Source organism: Haliotis cracherodii, unplaced genomic scaffold (assembly GCF_022045235.1).
Source record: "Haliotis cracherodii isolate W230 unplaced genomic scaffold, xgHalCrac1.p SCAF_16, whole genome shotgun sequence".
NCBI classification, from domain to species: Eukaryota; Metazoa; Mollusca; class Gastropoda; order Lepetellida; family Haliotidae; genus Haliotis; species Haliotis cracherodii.
In genome coordinates this window covers 3,612,857-3,631,076 of record NW_027266271.1, presented here as the reverse complement: position 1 = coordinate 3,631,076, position 18,220 = coordinate 3,612,857, and the positions used below count along the sequence as shown (strand labels likewise).

The 18,220-nt window shown below is 38.3% G+C and overlaps 1 protein-coding gene and 1 pseudogene across 2 annotated transcripts in view; both read left to right on the top strand.

The window, feature by feature from the left end:
- Positions 1 to 18,220, top strand: part of LOC139463733 (dnaJ homolog subfamily C member 13-like) — a 510,967-nt gene that overhangs the window by 466,872 nt on the left and 25,875 nt on the right. For both annotated transcript variants that reach the window (XM_071244983.1, XM_071244982.1), the window contains one exon: positions 1,510 to 1,650. In XM_071244983.1, coding sequence (XP_071101084.1) covers positions 1,510 to 1,650 — 141 coding nt within the window. The remainder of the gene's footprint in view (positions 1 to 1,509; positions 1,651 to 18,220) is intronic.
- On the top strand, positions 17,290 to 18,049 carry LOC139464096 (uncharacterized; annotated as a pseudogene).

Below are 18,220 nucleotides of genomic sequence, written 5' to 3'. Positions count from 1 at the left end.
TCAGTCTCAGTAGAACAAGTGGTGTCTAGCTGTCAGTGGGCCTCACAGAACAACTCCACCAGCTTTTACTTGTGAGACGTCCAGCCGGACCTACAGGGCATATATTTCCACATCGTTGCGGCACAAACTATCATCCACCAATAGTTTCCTCCCCCTTCTATCGAAATAGAATGTGTGAGAGGGTGGGGAGGGGGGCCAGGATCTGACACCAGCAGCATCAGAGGGTGAGTACACCCTTGTTTATCCTGTCTATTAGGTGTAGGATGGATTAGGGTATTAACTGCCTTCAGTGACAGGAAGTGACATCATCACTAGAAGTGATATCATAACCGGAAGTACCTAATTAGGAAATGACATCTTTGGTAGAAAGAGACCTTGAGAGACGTCATTATCCGATAAAGGATGTGACAAACCGAAAGTGACGTCAGCACTGGAAGTGACATCAGCACTGGTATTAGTGTCACAAATCCAAATTTAACATGATATGACGCCATTGGGTAAAAATAGACCAGAAATGACTATATTATTATCATCAAGATCAGGAAATATAATGGTAATCCTCAGGGGGAATTTCAGATGGAAATTATCTCGGGTTACGATTGGAATCAGAGAATAATGGTTTCCAGGAGAGAATACTGTCAATTACACAGGGAGTTACAATGTACTAGAGGCAGATCCCACCGGGTTCCTCTGATATTTTCTGGCAAAGATGTAATAGAGGTAGAGGATTCGCAAGAATTATCAAACAATAGTTATCATTGTTAATAATTCTAAGAATACTACCTCTATTACAATACATCCGAAGTGCTCCCTCCCACCTCCCCAATTCATCTACCTCTAGTAGTTAGATGTGACAAGAAGTGAAGATTCCCGCCATTGCATACGTTATAGCTTGATTGGTTACGATCCTATTTGGGAACAACTAGTTGTGTGATTGATAGTGAAGAGGATGTCTGTTGAAAATCTGAAAATTTTAGTTAGTGTGACTGAAGCCAAAATACAGGATTTATGGCAAAGATGTAACAGAGGTAGTATTCTTTGAATTGTTAACAATTATAACTATTGTTCGATATTGTTGACAAACAAAACAATGCTAAAATATAACTATGATACAAATTTATGGTCAAATGAAGAAAAAATGATAACATTATATAGAAACCGTTGGAATGCATGCCACTCAAGGAAGTGCCTCAAGTCAACAATGGCCGTTATTGGTGGTTGTATGCCAAGAAACTCGCAGGATTTCCTTTTTGAGGAACATAAACTTCTGAAGGTTTTGATATTTAGAAAATTGAACATGTCTTACGTAATATAAGAGACTGCAGATGCATGGCTAGCAACACACTCTTCAAAAAGGGTTTGATAGAAGCATTGAGATTTTTAAACCAGAAGTCTTTGTTATCCTTGCATGTAATGCAAACATATTCCTAGTTCATTCATTAAGCATATAAGAAGTCATATAGGATTTCCTTAAATGTCTTTCTTCTTGTGTTTTTGTTCTAATGTCAGCTCTGCATACGGAGTATGGCCGCCACAGATTGCATTGGTGCCATGAAGCTTGCAATGAAAGTGAGAAGAGACATGATCGCATTGGCCGCAGAAGCTTTGTCTAAGATGTTTGACAAGGGGGAAGAAGAACTGGTGTCACAGGTTTGTCTCCTACCTGAACAGTTATTAATGTAGGTCCCTGTAATATATTCACTTCTGTGTATATTGCAAACATTATGAAAGCTTTCATGTGAAGAAAATACAAGCTGGAATTAATTTTTATTTGTATGAATATATAAAGTGCAATCACTTCATTTAAATGCAGATCTTTGGATTTTATTAAACTGCCTGATAAATTGAAATGATAAATAAATATTTTATCAAAGGTAAAGAGATGGTACCAGTAACGTCAGAAAACATTTTGTTTCCGTTATGAACAGTATACAATAAGCTTTGACAAACTGTTGTTTTGAATCCATGGCTTCCAGATACTGTCAAAGCAACTGATTTACGACACCCATCGTCTGAAGAACATTTAATTGCAAAGGCTCATTACCCTGGAGCCATGGCATCTATATGCCTTGAAACACTTAATTGCTGTTATTTATAAGATGCTAATCCTATTTGTTAATCCCAATTTTTGTGTACATCAACCGTCTGCCATCCTGAACGAGATGTGCAAGTATGTCACTGATGATTTACTGTTTACATTTATATTTATTACTAAATTATTAAAGAAAGGTCTTACCCTTAGCGTAGCTAGGGTTAGGCTGGGTGCTCCAGTGCACCTAGACAACAACCACAACCACTATGTGCTGACCTGGCACATAGTGCGTTTTGTATGTATATATCTACATGTATAAAGTAAAACTGTATATACCGCAAGCCATCGTCACCAAGTTGTCACTTCCTACTGAGAACCATACGTTGGCCCCTTGCATATACGAGTATGCAAATTATTCATTAATCAACGTCACGTCAGACCACACGCGTTGTTAATACCATCAATTTATTGTACTCCCCTGGAGATGTTTATTATTTAGTGTTATTATTTATTTACAATAACAATGTCATATTTCAAGTAAAATAGTCAGCAGGAATAATAATCAGCTGTAAATGTTTTATTCACTAAATATAATTATTGATTATGAAACAGACTATAGCCAAAGCAGGTAACGTGGCTGCGTGTTGTTTACAATTAGCCACATCACTTGGACCAAAATTCAATTGGGATCATGTTTTGGATCCTTATTATCCCCTTGTTTTAAAAAATGGGGGGAATATAGTGATCAGCATGTCCAGCTGCCCGTTTACATTTCCAGAGCAGAACTCCTAAACTGTTTAATATTTCTTGTTGACACTTTCTATGCAGATCAGTCTAGTGTTGAACTGGTGCCTTTTGATGATTTGAGACAACATCATATAGATTTATGTTACTTTCTGAGGGAGGATGAACAAAGAAAATTCCCTGTCGGAGGTTTAGGCATACTTTTTCCAAGTCTGACCATCATGACTTATGTTGTAACTGCTGTGGCTGGTGGAGTGTTGAAAAGTGTTGTTCAAAGTGTGAACATCTAACGGAAGATTCCTTCAAAATGTATTTACACACAATCACACAATCGCTCCACGAAAGATTGCTAACCTCACGATCTCTCGAGATCAACTCTCTCAGGATTTACCTTCTTTTGCAAGGTCACTGCGGATTCTTCATGTATCACTCCTGTTTAACATGACTCAGATGATAGTTCCTGTACAGACTTGTCTGAATGTTCTTCTACTTGGTAGCTCCGTGTCCTCCAGTTACACAGTTACTTCATCGAGATTGTGCCAGTTGATGATTATCATCATTGACTGGACTTAAGACGTGCTTAAGATCCCTTTTGGTACAGTGATTATGCAGACAACCCACGTGCAGGGGTCCGGAAACAGGTCATATGCGCCGGACATGTCTGATTGGGAATCTCAAATGTCTGGTTTAAAATGTTGTTTACTGGACATCTAAATTTTTCTGTCCAGACATTTTAAAAAACAAACAGGGTCCAAATAATTGATGAGCATTATCGTATCCCTTCAGCAAATTCAGGTAAATAAACAGGTACAGTCATGCCCCGCTTATACGGACTTCAGATATCCGGAAACCTCGGTTCCCGGACTATTTTCATTCAAAATGAAATAATTACTGTATAAATTTACCCGTATATATGGAAACTCAGTTTCCGGAACCGGATGGTCATTTTCATACACAAAACACTGAAATACACACAAAATTGTCTCACTTACGCGGACAATACACTTCCGCTGGTGGTGATCCTTTGATTCGTGAGAACGTGTATGTCTTGAATAACGATTGAGTGGATGCATCTGTTTGCTCTGTCATCTGTCATGAGTTGCATAATTGAAGGGAAGTAACTCTTCCAGTAATAAGCTGGTTTCAGTTATACGGAAATTCGTTTATACGGACAAATTGTGACATGACGCAAGTGTCCGTATAAACGAGGCACGACTGTATAACAAACTTTGTCAATAAGAGTATGAAATTTGATATAAATTATTTTTTTTATCAGGAATAATATATTCCAATATCATGTTATTTTAGTTGCAGCTTCCACCATATATACTTAAAATTATAAGAACCATAAGCGTAGCACTTTGGTACAGATGGTATGCAGGATATTTTTTGACGTATGGAATGATTTTGACCAGTCACCATAGGGACTTCCCGCACTACATTTATTTCGATTATGTTGACATTTAATGTCGAACTGCCTCAAATATGACTTTTAGCGAGTAATGGTAAGGCATTTATGATATGTGTATCCATTCCCTTGCAACTAAGGTTTTTTTCAAGACGTCAATAGCGGTAATCTGACTGTGGTTGCTGTAAGTAACGGTGAGTTGTGCTATCTACCGATCATTTCGCATACAATTTCGCCGAAATTATTGTAAACAATATTATAATAAGGGAATTCAATTTTTGATATAATTGATAAAATATATTGCAAACATTAGTCTAGATAAACAATGAACAATTTTTTTATTACCAGATATCATAATAATAGGATTAAATTGCATACTTCAGTTCGGATTTATTGACTGGTATTTCCGGTGTTGCTATAACTGAGTTAGCAAAATATTGAAGTGTGCAATAACGAGGGAACACTGAACGTAACAACTTGTAATGTGTGTGAAAAGTCGTACTAAAATACACTATTTGAAGGGGACGTGGCCTAGATGCAAATGTCTGATTGGGATTATAAATTTTCCGGACCCCTGCCCAGGTGGCTAGGAGAGCTAACCCTCACACTTGGAATCATGTCCTCCCTGGCGTGGTTATCCTTATGCTTCATCCTCTCACTGATTATTACTTCTCTCCTCATTGACCCTTTGATCACCATTGCCATGAAGAGCATCCATCTCCCTCTCCTTCTTGTAGAGGTTTGTCTCTGCCGGTCGCTCATTCTCCAAGCCGCTCCTCTTCCGCCATTCCTGTGACATTCCCTTTATCCACACAGTTGCTACCTACTTCATGGGACCATCGAGACTAGGCTAACAATCTGGTACCGAATATAGTCATTCCAGCAGGCAGTATTGGATTGCTGTCAACTACACAGGGAGTTATTAGAGGCAGATCCCACCTATATCAGAACCATTGGACGGACATTGGTCCTCAGACTGTTATGTATGGTACCTCCCAGAATACCATAGCTCACGTTCAAAAAGCTATGTGTAGCATGCCAAGTAGATTGTCATAAATGTTAGCAGGTACGCTGCAAGTCATTATTTGTGCTCGCTGGAATAATAGCGATTGTCCTACATGTTTGTCATTGTAATTTTGTTCATAACCATCTGCTTCATGTTAGGGGTATCCTCAGTTAATAACACAGTTATTTCTGATCATTGTGGCAGTTAAATATCCATAATGTTTCTGGGGATATTTCCCCCATCATTCATTGGTGTACATATTTATGTGTTCTTTTGATGATCAGAAACGTAGGTCATATACTCGACTGCACCCGATGGGTGTCAGTAATGACTAATGCTCAGTCAAGCAGCTTCTCATTCCGGTGATGCTCACTCACTGTACATGCGGCACTATATGCGGGTAGTTGCTCCTAATACTTGGGCATGTAATTTGTGTCTGGTTAAGGTTGATGCTCAACCACAGGTTTCAATGTTATAGTTATAGTGGTACCGTATTTTCTTGAGTATAGTGCGCACCCATGTATAATGCGCACCCCCCTCTAGCGGATTCAGTATTTTGAATCAAATGTGCTTAAATCGAATGTCAAGTGCAGAAAAGAATTATACCGTAGATCTACCCCTTCAACGAATTCCGGTAAATGAACGGGTGATGAGAAACTTGGTCAGTACAAATTTGAAATTTTGACAAAAAAATCACCAGACATGTTTATTTACCGTTTAAATTGTATTTTTTGTTCTGCTAGGCATTGTTTTACATCTAGGGATTAAGATTACCTTGTGCATTTTCTCGTAAACTAAGCTGGAAAAAGCAATCAGCTGTACACACGTTTTCTTGGAATCTACCGGTGATTCGGTCAAGACACACCCAATGATATAACTTTACAGGATTTTAATGCAAGGATCAGCAATAATTGTATCTGAAACTGTTTTTTTTTAGCAGGAATAATATATCCCAATATCTTGTTAATTTAGTTGCAGCTTTTACTAAACATATTTTAAATAATAATAAACCTAAGCGAAGCCAGTTATTATTTTTCAGATGGAACCAGTCTGACCAGTCACCGTCAAGGCTCACGTGATTGCGTGATCGCGAGAACTACGCGTTGACATAGAATTGTGAAACTTTAACAAATATGACTTTTAACGAGTCAAAGTATGGCATTTAGGATATATGTATCCATTCTCTGTCAACTATTGTTCGTTTCAAGGCATCAGTAGCGATAATCTGACCGTGGTTGATGTTAATAACGATGAGTTGTGCGATCTTCCGATCGCTTCACACACGATTTCACTGAAATTAATTAAAACAATATTAAAAGGAATTTTGAATAAAATTAATGAAATAAGTTACATACATAAGTCCAGATATACAAAGAACACTTTTTGTAGCCAGACAGTGTAATTACATGATGATTTTGCGTACTTCAGTATGGATTTGTTGACAAGGTATTTCCAGTGTTACATGCTCACGGTAATATCTTTCCATGGGGAAAAAACATCAAAACTCATTACTTCGTGTATAATACGCACCCCCTTCTACACAGCTGTGTTGTTTTTTTTTAAAAGTGTGCACTATACTAAAAAAAATATGGTAGTTAGTGTTAATATGAGAATCCCCTAACACCAAAGAAACTAGTCTTGTATGCATGTGCTATGGTATAATGTTAATCTAAAAAATAGTTTGTCAGTTATCCTGTGTTTTCGCAATCGAAGTAAGTGTAGCGCAGGAATATGGCAAGCCATTTTCACATTTATTACGGAATTACTGATATCTTCAATTGTTTTAAAGATATCAGTATTCTGTTTAAAGATATCAATGTTTTTAAGATATCATAGAATAATTAAAGATATCTTGAATTGATTTCTGTTATCCAAAATACAATCACTGATATCTTAAAATGTTACTGTGATATCAACAAAATATTTCGTCATATCTCTAAATGTATTTAACATGTTTAAGATAAGAATTACAATCCTATTGTACATAATCATATTAGAAATAATTCAAGATATCTTAAATTCAATTCAAGATATCTTGAAATAAGTTATACATATCCACAAATGTATTACGTATATCATTAATTTGTTTAAGATGAAACAAAATGGATTGTCCTTGCGATGATTTGAATATGTAATGGCTATTTTTCAATACTAATAACGCAAGTGAAGAAAATTAATTCTGTAAAATTACTGAGGTGAACGAATTTGATTTGTTGGGCGATATTGACTTTGATGCCTTGTGATACACAGTGGAAGTCTTAAAAAATAACTCAACAAAACTTAAAGTTAATATCTGTTTAATAACTGAAACTCAAATTTACACCATATTTGAATTAACCCACGATTTCAGAAACGTTTTCTAAAATCACTACTTACCACGATTTGTCCTTATTTGACAATGTGTTAGTCCTTATTTGACTATGAAAAACCCTTATTTGGTTTTATTAAAGTCCTCCGCACACATTTGCGCATGCCGCCCGTGTGCCATGTGCTGCTGTCCAGAACACCACACCTTAACAAGCTTAAGTGGTGCGTTCCCGCAAATGTTTTTTAATGATTTGTCATCCTTCTGTTCATTTCCTCCCACTACGATAGTCCAATGTCTATCATAATTCTACAATGATCATCATAACACAATTTTCTGAAAAATAAACAATTCAAAGTTCAATTAAAGTTCATCCTGATAAAGAAACACTTTTTCATCGCACAATCACAAATGAAATCTCAAGTCCTTGAAAAGCACAAACATTTTCCTGTAAATGTCAGTAATCAGAATATGTCCTTTTCACTCATTTGTGTCTTTGTTTCTCTGCTATATCCGTTTTCTTTTGATTTCTTCATCCTCTTCTGTTCCATCCTCTGTATTGTTCATCCCATCCTCTTCATCCTTTTCTGTCTTTCGTTCCCGTCTGTCGCTTTGTGTCCATACCAGAGGACAAACTTTTGTGACTGGTCTTGTTATTATAGTTTTGTCTGTTTTAATGTCCACAACTCTCACATGACCATCTGTGCCTGGATATGTCCTCGTGATGATCCCGAGCTTCCAACTTCCCCGAGGTGCTTCTGGTGATATGATGATAACCACGTCTTCCACTTGTAGATCCCGGCTGGGTGAAAACCATTTCTTTCTTGTCTGAAGTGAAGGCAACCATTCCTTCATCCAGCCTTTCCAGACATGACGTACGAGTTCCTGTACTCTTCTCCATCTCCTGCTTGGATTAAAAGGTGTAACATCTACAGAATTTGGAGCAAAGATTCCACCCATTTGACCATGTAGAAAATGGTTTGGCGTCAAAGGCACTTCATCCTTTGGGTGAGCACTTTGATATGTCAAAGGGCGGGAATTTATAAGTCCTTCAGCACCAACAAACGATGTCATCAATTCCTCATCCAAGAATGGCATATATAGCTCGCTTGGCAGCCTGAACCATTGATTCAAACACTCCACCAAAGTTTGGAGCATGAGGAGGATTAAATTTCCAGATCACCCCTCTAATAGCCAGAGATGACTTCAAAGTATCTGTATCTAGTTTAGCAACAAGTTGCTTCAGCTCATTTGTAGCTCCCAACAAAATTTGTACCATTATCCGATAGGATTTCCTTGGGTAGCCCTCATCTACTCGCCATTCTGTAGAATGCATTAAGAAACGAATCACTGTCCAGAGCATATGACATCTCCAAATGTACTGCTCGTGTTGCTAAGCAAGTGAAGAGGCACAAATAAAGTTTTTGTCTCGATTTTCCACGTCCCTGATTCGTTAGAAATGGCCAAGCATAGTCACCACCTGCCTGCTCAAAAGCTCTAAGAGAGTACCTCAAACGAATCTTTTGGAGTGGTGCCATTATTTGAGCTGCTGGCTTTGCCTTTTGTCGACGACAATGTGAACACTCTCTTTCCCATTCACAAATCTCTTCATGACCGGCAATTAACCAAAAACGGGAGGATAAAACAGCAAGCACTTGATTTGTTCCAAGAACATGATTGCCATCTTCATGATGCTTCTTAACAATCAACTTAGTTACCCAGTGTTTTATAGGCAGAATAATAGGGAATTTTGTTTGGAACGGCAAATAATCTGCATGTTTGAGTCTACCACCAGAACTAAGGAGACCATCATCATCCAGAACAGGATGAAGATTAATGAGTTTGCTACCTTTGGAAACATGCTTTCATTTGCTATCGCCAAATAATCTTTTGAGAATGCATCTTTTTGTGCATTACAAATTATATGCTTTTCAGCATCAGCAATTTCTTCTTTGGTTAAGAAACCCAGCCGTCTTTCATCTGATTTAACAGAAGCATTGTTGAGAAATCTGTACACCCATGCTGTAATGTGTGTAAGCCTTTTCCAATCGAAAAATCTTGTAGGTTCCAGTAACCAAACTGAATCAGAAAATGTCACTAGGGATACAGATTGTTTTGTATCTTTCTTTTTCATTTCAGATTCATGCAATGTCCTGACATTCACAGTTTGTTCAGGCCATTTGCTTTCATCACACTGCAGAAATTCTGGTCCATATTTCCAAGATGCAGTGGACAATTTCTGAACTGATGTTCCTCTGGTGATAATATCTGCAGCATTTAGTTCTGATGGAACATGCTTCCATTGAGAGGTATCAGTTTTCTCCTGTATAAAAGCAACACTGTTGGCTACAAATGACTTGAAATAACGGCTGTGATTTTTGATCCAACATAGCACATTAAGACTATCAGTCCACAGTACTGAAGAGGAAATACTAATTTCAAGGGCATGTGAAACAGCCAACATCAACCGAACTCCTAACACAGCTGCCATTAACTCAAGTCGAGGGATGGTTACACACTTCAAAGGAGCAACCCGACTTTTAGCTGCTACCAGCTGGCTTGAATTGTCACCATTTTCATTGGTATTGACAGAATACAAGACTGCACCATATGTCAACAAATACATGTAGTTTTGTTGTTCTATCATCAAGGTTCAATTGTAAACACCTCGGAAACTGTAATCCATCTAACTGACTTCTCTCTGTGAGCCATTGTGATGCTTCCTTTTTCAGATCATGCTCAACCACTTCATCCCAGTCCATGCCTGATAACCACAGTTTCTGCATGGTAATTTTTGCCCTGATGTGAAATGGAGCAAGAAAACCAAGGGGATCAAACAATTTTGCAATCTCTCTAAGAAACCCTCTCTTGGTAAGTATCAAGTTCTCTCCTACGCTAGGACTGCGAAAGCAGAAACCATTATCTTGAGCTAGCCAGACAAGACCTAGTGTTTTTGCTGACGGTAACTCATCCTGTGTCAAGTTGACCTCGGATGCTCTATCTTCAACTGGTATGTGTCTGAGAACCTCTGGAGAATTTGATAACCATTTTCTGGATCGCATCCCCGTTTTCCCCACACGGCTGTAAGTTGTTTTTACAATTCGATACCATCATCCACTTCTGGAACGGAATCCATACCATCATCCATGGATGTGGAGTTACAAACAGTGTTTGCAGCTTTTGGGAAGAGATGCTCAAACCTCCTTGCATTTTCCCTAGAAATGTATTGTGCCAGAAAAGGAGAAGCATTCATGCTAAAGACCACTCTCTGGAATTCATATATCTGTGGTATTTCTGATTGCGTTAATGATCTCCACAAGAACCTAAAGTATGTACGGTCTTTGGATGGAATTCCTATTTGTAAATACATTTCAGCAATGTCACAAACCAAAGCTATTTTGTCGGAATCGAGGAAGTATCTCAAACAAATCACCCTGCAGTTTCGGACCCTGGTGTATGATATCATTCAATGAAATACCCTGACATTTCGCTGAAGCATCAAACACAACCCTGACTTTGGTTGTACTTCTATCTGGTCGTACTACAGGAAAGTGTGGTAAGAACCACTGACTGCAAGAGTTATCTTTATTTGCAGTTACAATCCGAATATAACCCTTTGCAAGGTAGTCTGAAATAGTCTTATCATAAGCTTCAGCTACAGCTTTGTCTTTTGACAACTTCTTCTCTGTATTACAGAGACGTTTATAGGCCATGTTGTAATTGTCAGGAAGACTGGCTATTGGTTCTCCATCACAACCTGGAACATCCTCTTAAGATCGATGTCATTCCAATGAGTAAATCTACAATGTGAGGGGCCTTCACCTTTGGGAACTGAATATGTTGCAAATGTGACCACCGCTTGCATTGTTTTTGCCAATTGACAACTTGCATTTGACCGGTGACACGAGTAGTAGTTAACGCAGACATTGTCACATCAACTGATCCATCCATACTTTCGAGACCAAATCGGACAGCTGTGGTCTGAAATTTCTCACTTTGTCCATTTAGGACATTGACAGAGACATCTTGCATTTTACCTACTAACCCCCTCTGTGAAGCTACATCTTTATTAATGTAGGTTTGTGTGCTTGCATCGTCCAACAATGCATTTACAACAATTCTGTTTGGGCCATTTTTAATAACAACAGGTACAATCCGAAGTGAAAGGAGAGTAGACTTACCAGATTTTGTGGACGACCTGTGTGACCTTTGGAACTTCATGTTCTGTACTCGTTACAACTTGCTGTGATGTTTGAGTATTGTCACTGTTACTATAAGCTACACTTCTTTTTGAATGAAGTAACTGATTATGTAAAGCAGGACAGTTATCAATACCAAGCTTGGTGTTGCGTCTACAGGTTCTGCCATAGTGACTGAAACCAAAACAACGGAAGCAAAGGTTTAACTGCTTGACAGTTTCCCATCTCCTGGGAACTGTCATTGATTTAAATTTCCTACATGTCACAATGCGACATAACTGACATCTGTGATCTCTTTCAGACTGTTTTTTCCCAAAGAAAGACCTGGATTTTTTTGGACCTTTATGGTACATTGTCTTTCCTTTAACAGCTAACCCATTGATGGTTTCTGAAGCAATGATCTGGAATTCTGCTTCCATTAAAACCCATTCACGTAATGCTTCAACTGACTCCTGTCGTTGAGTTTCAAATATCCATCTTTGGTATTGACTGATCATGGATTCCGTCATTTTCTTCAGAATCTGTACATACAAAGATCCATTGCCTAACTCTTCTAACCTATCAGACTGCCTTAGGTTTACAACCACTACATCCAGCATATCAGCAAACCGTTCAAAGTCCTTTGCATTACCAGGTCACACTGGCTTGAAGGATGAAATTTCTTCCAATTGGAGAGCAATATGACGTCTCATGCCTCCAAATTTACGTTCCAGTCTCTCAAGAGCTACACCACAGGCTGCTGCGCTGTGACCTAAGTCTTGAATGACCTTCATTGCATCGCCACTAACATACTGGCGCAGCTTATAGTCTGGTGTGGCAGGTGCTTTGTCGATACAAGCAATAAATGCAGCCTTCCAGGCTTCATATGATTTGACATCTCCAGTAAAGACAGGGATAGACACACGCTTCAATTGTTTCCACATGTCTTTGCCAATATCATAACTGTGTGAAAGTGTAGGTGCCCTACGATTGTAACAACTATCTGAATTCTGCCTCACCATCTGAACTGGTTCATGATGTGGTTCTACTTGATAACCTGATTGCCCACCGATTGATTTTGTATGACAAGAAGCGTTTTCTACAGGAACATCTTTCACTTCTACCTTTTTTCAGAATTAAACATTTGTGATAGACAATATTTGGAAGTAGCATCAGACCTATTTATAAGATAGTCCTGTGCATCATCTTGAGCTTTAGTACCTACCTCTTCTAATAGTTCACCTTCCTATGTGACCTTGACCATATTGTTTTTATCACCAACAGCTTCAAACAATTCTAACAGGTTCACAATTACTTCTAAAGCCTTTAGCTGGCAACTGTTTAATTTGTCTATAGCTTCCTGAACTTCCATTCGTGATGGAATATATTCTTGATCAACTAGCTTCTCCAAAGCATTTTTTAATTTTGTGAATGCTGATTTAACTATCATTTTTTGCCACTTCAGAGAGTTCATTGTAGATTCATAATCTATTTTGTTTGAAATACCATCAGACTCAGGCAGAGGTATGTCCCCAATTGTATCAAGTGTAAGCTCTGATTTGTCCATTTTCCCCTTTATGGGAGAGATTACACTAGTATGGGACATGTTTGTAAGCTAACACGTGATCAAATTTTCTAATAAAAATTCAACATAATACCTAATGCTAATGTACACGGGTAAACAAGCAGTGTATAAATACCATGGTAACAGTTGTTGGATAAACACCACAAATTACCACCTATGCTTTATCATACAACCAATTTCCAGTTGACTATGCTACATCGAAACTATGTACAATGAAACTAAACTGTCTGTTCAAATCACACCAACATGTTGGTCAATTGGTATGGTAACCATGCTCTGCTACCATTTTGATACGCAGTGGGAGTCTTAAAAAATAAATCAACAAAACTTAAAGTTAATGTCTGTTTAATAACTGAAATTCAAATTTACACCATATTTGAATTAACCCACGATTTCAGAAACGTTTTCTAAAATCACTACTTACCACGATTTGTCCTTATTTGACAATGTTTTAGTCCTTATTTGACTATGAAAAACCCTTATTTGGTTTTATTAAAGTCCTCATTTGACTTAACAAATACTACAATTGTGGCTACAACGTGGCTGCTCTCTACCAAGCATGACTAAAAAGTGACAAGGCTAGCGACAGAGTTCCCCTCCGCACACATTTGTGTATGCCGCCCGTGAGCTACGTGCTGCTGTCCAGAACACCACACCTTAACAAGTGGTGCCTTCCCGCGAATGTATTTGAATGATTTGTCATCCCTCTGTTCACCTTGTTTTCGGAAATGACAGGAATCTTGCTCCAATGAAAACAATATCGTACCCTGCTCAGATGTGGCTGCTGACAGAGCAAAGGCGACTGCTCCTGATCAATCCCAAACTAAAATCCAATTTACTATCGTATCGGGGAAAAAATCTAAGATTTTGAGAAACCATAAAACATAAAAAGGTAAGGAAAGAAACTTAAATTTAAAAAAAACAAAAACTTGCCTACCTGTTTTATCGATTGGTCATCGGAGTCGAGAAAATATCCGTAGACGTAATTAGAAATCTACTATTCCAGTTTCTGAGTTGACCGACCATCTCCGTGCATTCTAGGCCGAGAAGCGGTGGCACAGTAATGAAGCTGGCATCAGGTCATACAGTAGGTCCATCTCAAGTGACAAGAAACACCAGCCAAGGATAGTATTACAGCACACACGACAAATCCCAAACTCCAAATATAACACACCCTGACGTTGAAAATTAACACAAAAACACACAAGTTTCAGAGCACTCGGTTCAACCCCCACCAGTCCATTCCGCATCATCCGAATAGGTTTGCGATTATCAAAACACAAGCAACACATTCATAAATCGGTGATATTCCCAATTTGCTAGTGCCATGAGAGTGTTCACACGTCGGGGTGTTTTCCATAACTGCTCCATGAACATCATTTTCAACAGCAGTAAGTATAAATTATAAATTACATCCTCATGCTCCCATTCGACTTGAAATACACCTCTTTACAAACTTATGTGACGTCATGTATAAATCCGCGCTTTAAAATTGACCTCACCTCGTCGCGACGCATCGAGGTGATGTTTATATTTTTGTTCAACTTCCTGTAACCTATTTTTAAGATTTGATTATCCCAATTATTGTTTGTAAATTTGTTCAGAGAATGAAATTATGTTGACATATTTCTAGATTATGTTGTATATAATCAAAGAACTATTTTTCTTTGCGTAACTGAGTATGAGTGGGGAAACATATGTGACCAAGAGCCGGCAAATACCGATAAAGTAACATTGTTGTAATGTTCTTCAGCGAAACCAGAGGACTTCAAATTTAAGCAAACATTGTTACAATATTATTCAGCGAGACCAGTAAGCTACAAAGTATGAAATTATAAGAATTGAACGTCAGTTTGGATGAGTTCATTGAAGTGTGAATGATTTAAAAGCGCTGGTTAAACTGTGTGAACCATCCAAACTGACTTTCAATTCTTAAATGAGGAGGCTATGACGGCAGCCATAGTAAACATTGAAGATAAACTTATCAAGACAACAGGCAGGTGGAATTCAGACTGTTTTCCAAGGTATATCAGGATTTCAGAAGCCACCTTAGTGCAAACCTAGTTATTGACAGACAGTACCGGGCCATACCTTGTATTACTGACATGATGCAGATCTGTGTTACAATGCAGAACTTGGACATTACATTGCTGTGCGGTGCCAGGTGGACCTCATTACCACAGATGTGCAGGACCTCTGGCATCATCAGTCATCATGATGCATATGGATATGACAGGACTGCATCCAATCAGACACATTTTATCGATATAGCGATCAGCCAGTCTGTCTGTCTGTCTGTCTCTCCGTTCAGTGTATTTGATCAAAACTTGGCAAATCTATCAGTCACATACTGAAGTGGTGCCTTTTGCTGTTTAGGAATTTTAGAAATTTTTAGCAACTAGTTGGACTTAGGTTCTATAGGGTAGAGTTCATTTCCGGAGCATAACTCAAAACCCATTCAATACTTTCTAACAAAACTTTACATGTCTATCAGACTCATGCTGAACTGGTGCCTTTTGCTATTTAGGAATTTTTGTTTTTTACGTTTCCATGTTAACAAAAGGGTGATGTTCGTTTCCGGAGCGTAACTCAAAAAACGTGAAATACTTTTTTTACAAAAATTTGCATGTCTACCAGGAACATACTGAACTGGTGCCTTTTACTATTTAGGAATTTTATAAATTTTTATTTTTTACGTTTCCATGGCAACAAGTTGGATTGAAGTTTTAATATAGGGTGGGTTCACTTATGGAGTATAACAAATAAACTGTTAAATATTTCCTTACCAAACACTGCATGTATATAAATAAAGCACATACTAAACTGGTGCCATTTGATATTAAGGAGTTTTAGAAATGTTTATTTTAGAATTTCCATTGCAACTATTTTGACATGGGCTAAGAGAAATGTTGGGTCAGTTACCTGGTTTGGTGGGACCATAACGTGTTAAAATGGGCGGGGGATATAGATGACTTTGTTGACTATACGCTTGTTTACTGACCACCTCACAGAGTATCAACCATGGTCACTCGAACTTGTGCGTTAGCCATTTTGACCATAGATAAATAAGTTGCACTCTTTATATATACCATCATATACATACTGTATGTATTCTTAAGAAACGACTCTCCTCTAAACTCATCGGTATCATAACCCATATCAACTAAGAAACTAATTGTTTGTTCAATTAAGAAACTGATCATCTCTTCTCCTGTTTTTAAACAAGTATTATATTTTACGAAACGACTCTCTAGTAAATCTCCTCTCCTCTCTGTTTGAACAGCACGGGCGCTAATCTTAACTACGGTAATCCGGTGGCCAATTCTTCGGTACACAAACACCATGTTGTCTTCGTAACTTTTAGATACTGTAAGGCTGATTGCTGGATTGCACTGTATTTTGTCTGGAACTGCCAGCACTTTGGCTGGCTTCGAGGCTATTTGTGTTTACATCATGGTTTGCGATGCCAAGAACATTAACCCTATTGTGCTGACTTCTTACTACTCGACAGGGGCCCTATGCCCGTGCCATACTCCAAAACGTTGTGTTCCTCATAATAAGGAAGTTGAGATCCATATATTCTCTTCCTTTGAAATTATTGGGTCTTATATGACTGCTGACCCCTAGCCTAAATTGCGACTCAAGATCAATGCGACTCCCCCCTCCCCATCCACAGTGGAATGATACTTATAATCCTTACCTTAATCCAACCTTACCTTAATCCTGTCAAACAGCAAATAGCACCACTTATTAGCATCGGTGTCGTGCCTGGTTAGCGAAAATCCAATTTTCCCTAGTATCAGTAAAGCGAAAACCCAAGTTGGGGTATTTGTCCTACGAAAGCGAGAAATGAGTAATTGCTATAAAAACACCGGATTACCGTAGTTAAGATTAGCGCCCGTGCTGTTCAAACAGAGGAGAGGAGAGGAGATTTACTAGAGAGTCGTTTCGTAAAAAATAATACTTGTTTAAAAACAGGAGAAGAGATGATCAGTTTCTTAATTGAACAAACAATTAGTTTCTTAGTTGATATGGGTTATGATACCGATGAGTTTAGAGGAGAGTCGTTTCTTAAGAATACATACAGTATGTATATGATGGTATATATAAAGAGTGCAACTTATTTATCTATGGTCAAAATGGCTAACGCACAAGTTCGAGTGACCATGGTTGATACTCTGTGAGGTGGTCAGCACTTGTTTTATGAGGGATTCAAGTTTCGTTGTAAGAAAACGGTCCGTGAGAAGAAGTATTGGAACTGCGTTTTTGCTGCATGCAGAGCATCGGTGATCACTGAAAACGGCATTCTTCAAGCAGCTTTGCAGGTAAAAAAATAATGCACATGATCATGATGATAATAATCTTAAAGACGTAGAATCAAAAGACTTTGCTTAACAAACTATTCAGTTATTTATTTTACTTATTATTATTACTAATTTTTAGATACCACAGGTATTTGTCACATGTATGTATTTGTTTATAGTTAATATTAGTTAAAATGCAATTATTTAATTGCAGGTAAACCATACCCACCAACCTATCCCATATGAGGTGGAAGTGGAATCTTTCAAGTCCAAGCTCATCCACCGTGCTAAGACGGACACAACGCTGATTCCAACCATATACGGGGATGAGATTTCCAGACTTCGCCGCCACCACGACGTAGTTCCAGACGACCTGCTTAAGGAAATTCCTTCCTTTGCATCCCTGAAGACCATTCTCTACCGACAACGCCACAAGACCCTTCCTAAACTTCCTGCCACCCGACCTGAGATTCATCTTGAAAGATAGTGGACATTGACCGAAGCAGGAGAACACTTCCTTCATCGCATCGACAACGACATTCTCATCTTCACCACAAGCAAGGACATTGAGCACCTGTGTGCAGCAGATGAAGTGTTTGGTGATGGCACCTTCTCCTCGGCTTCATGACTGTTTGAGCAGATCTACACACTGCATGCT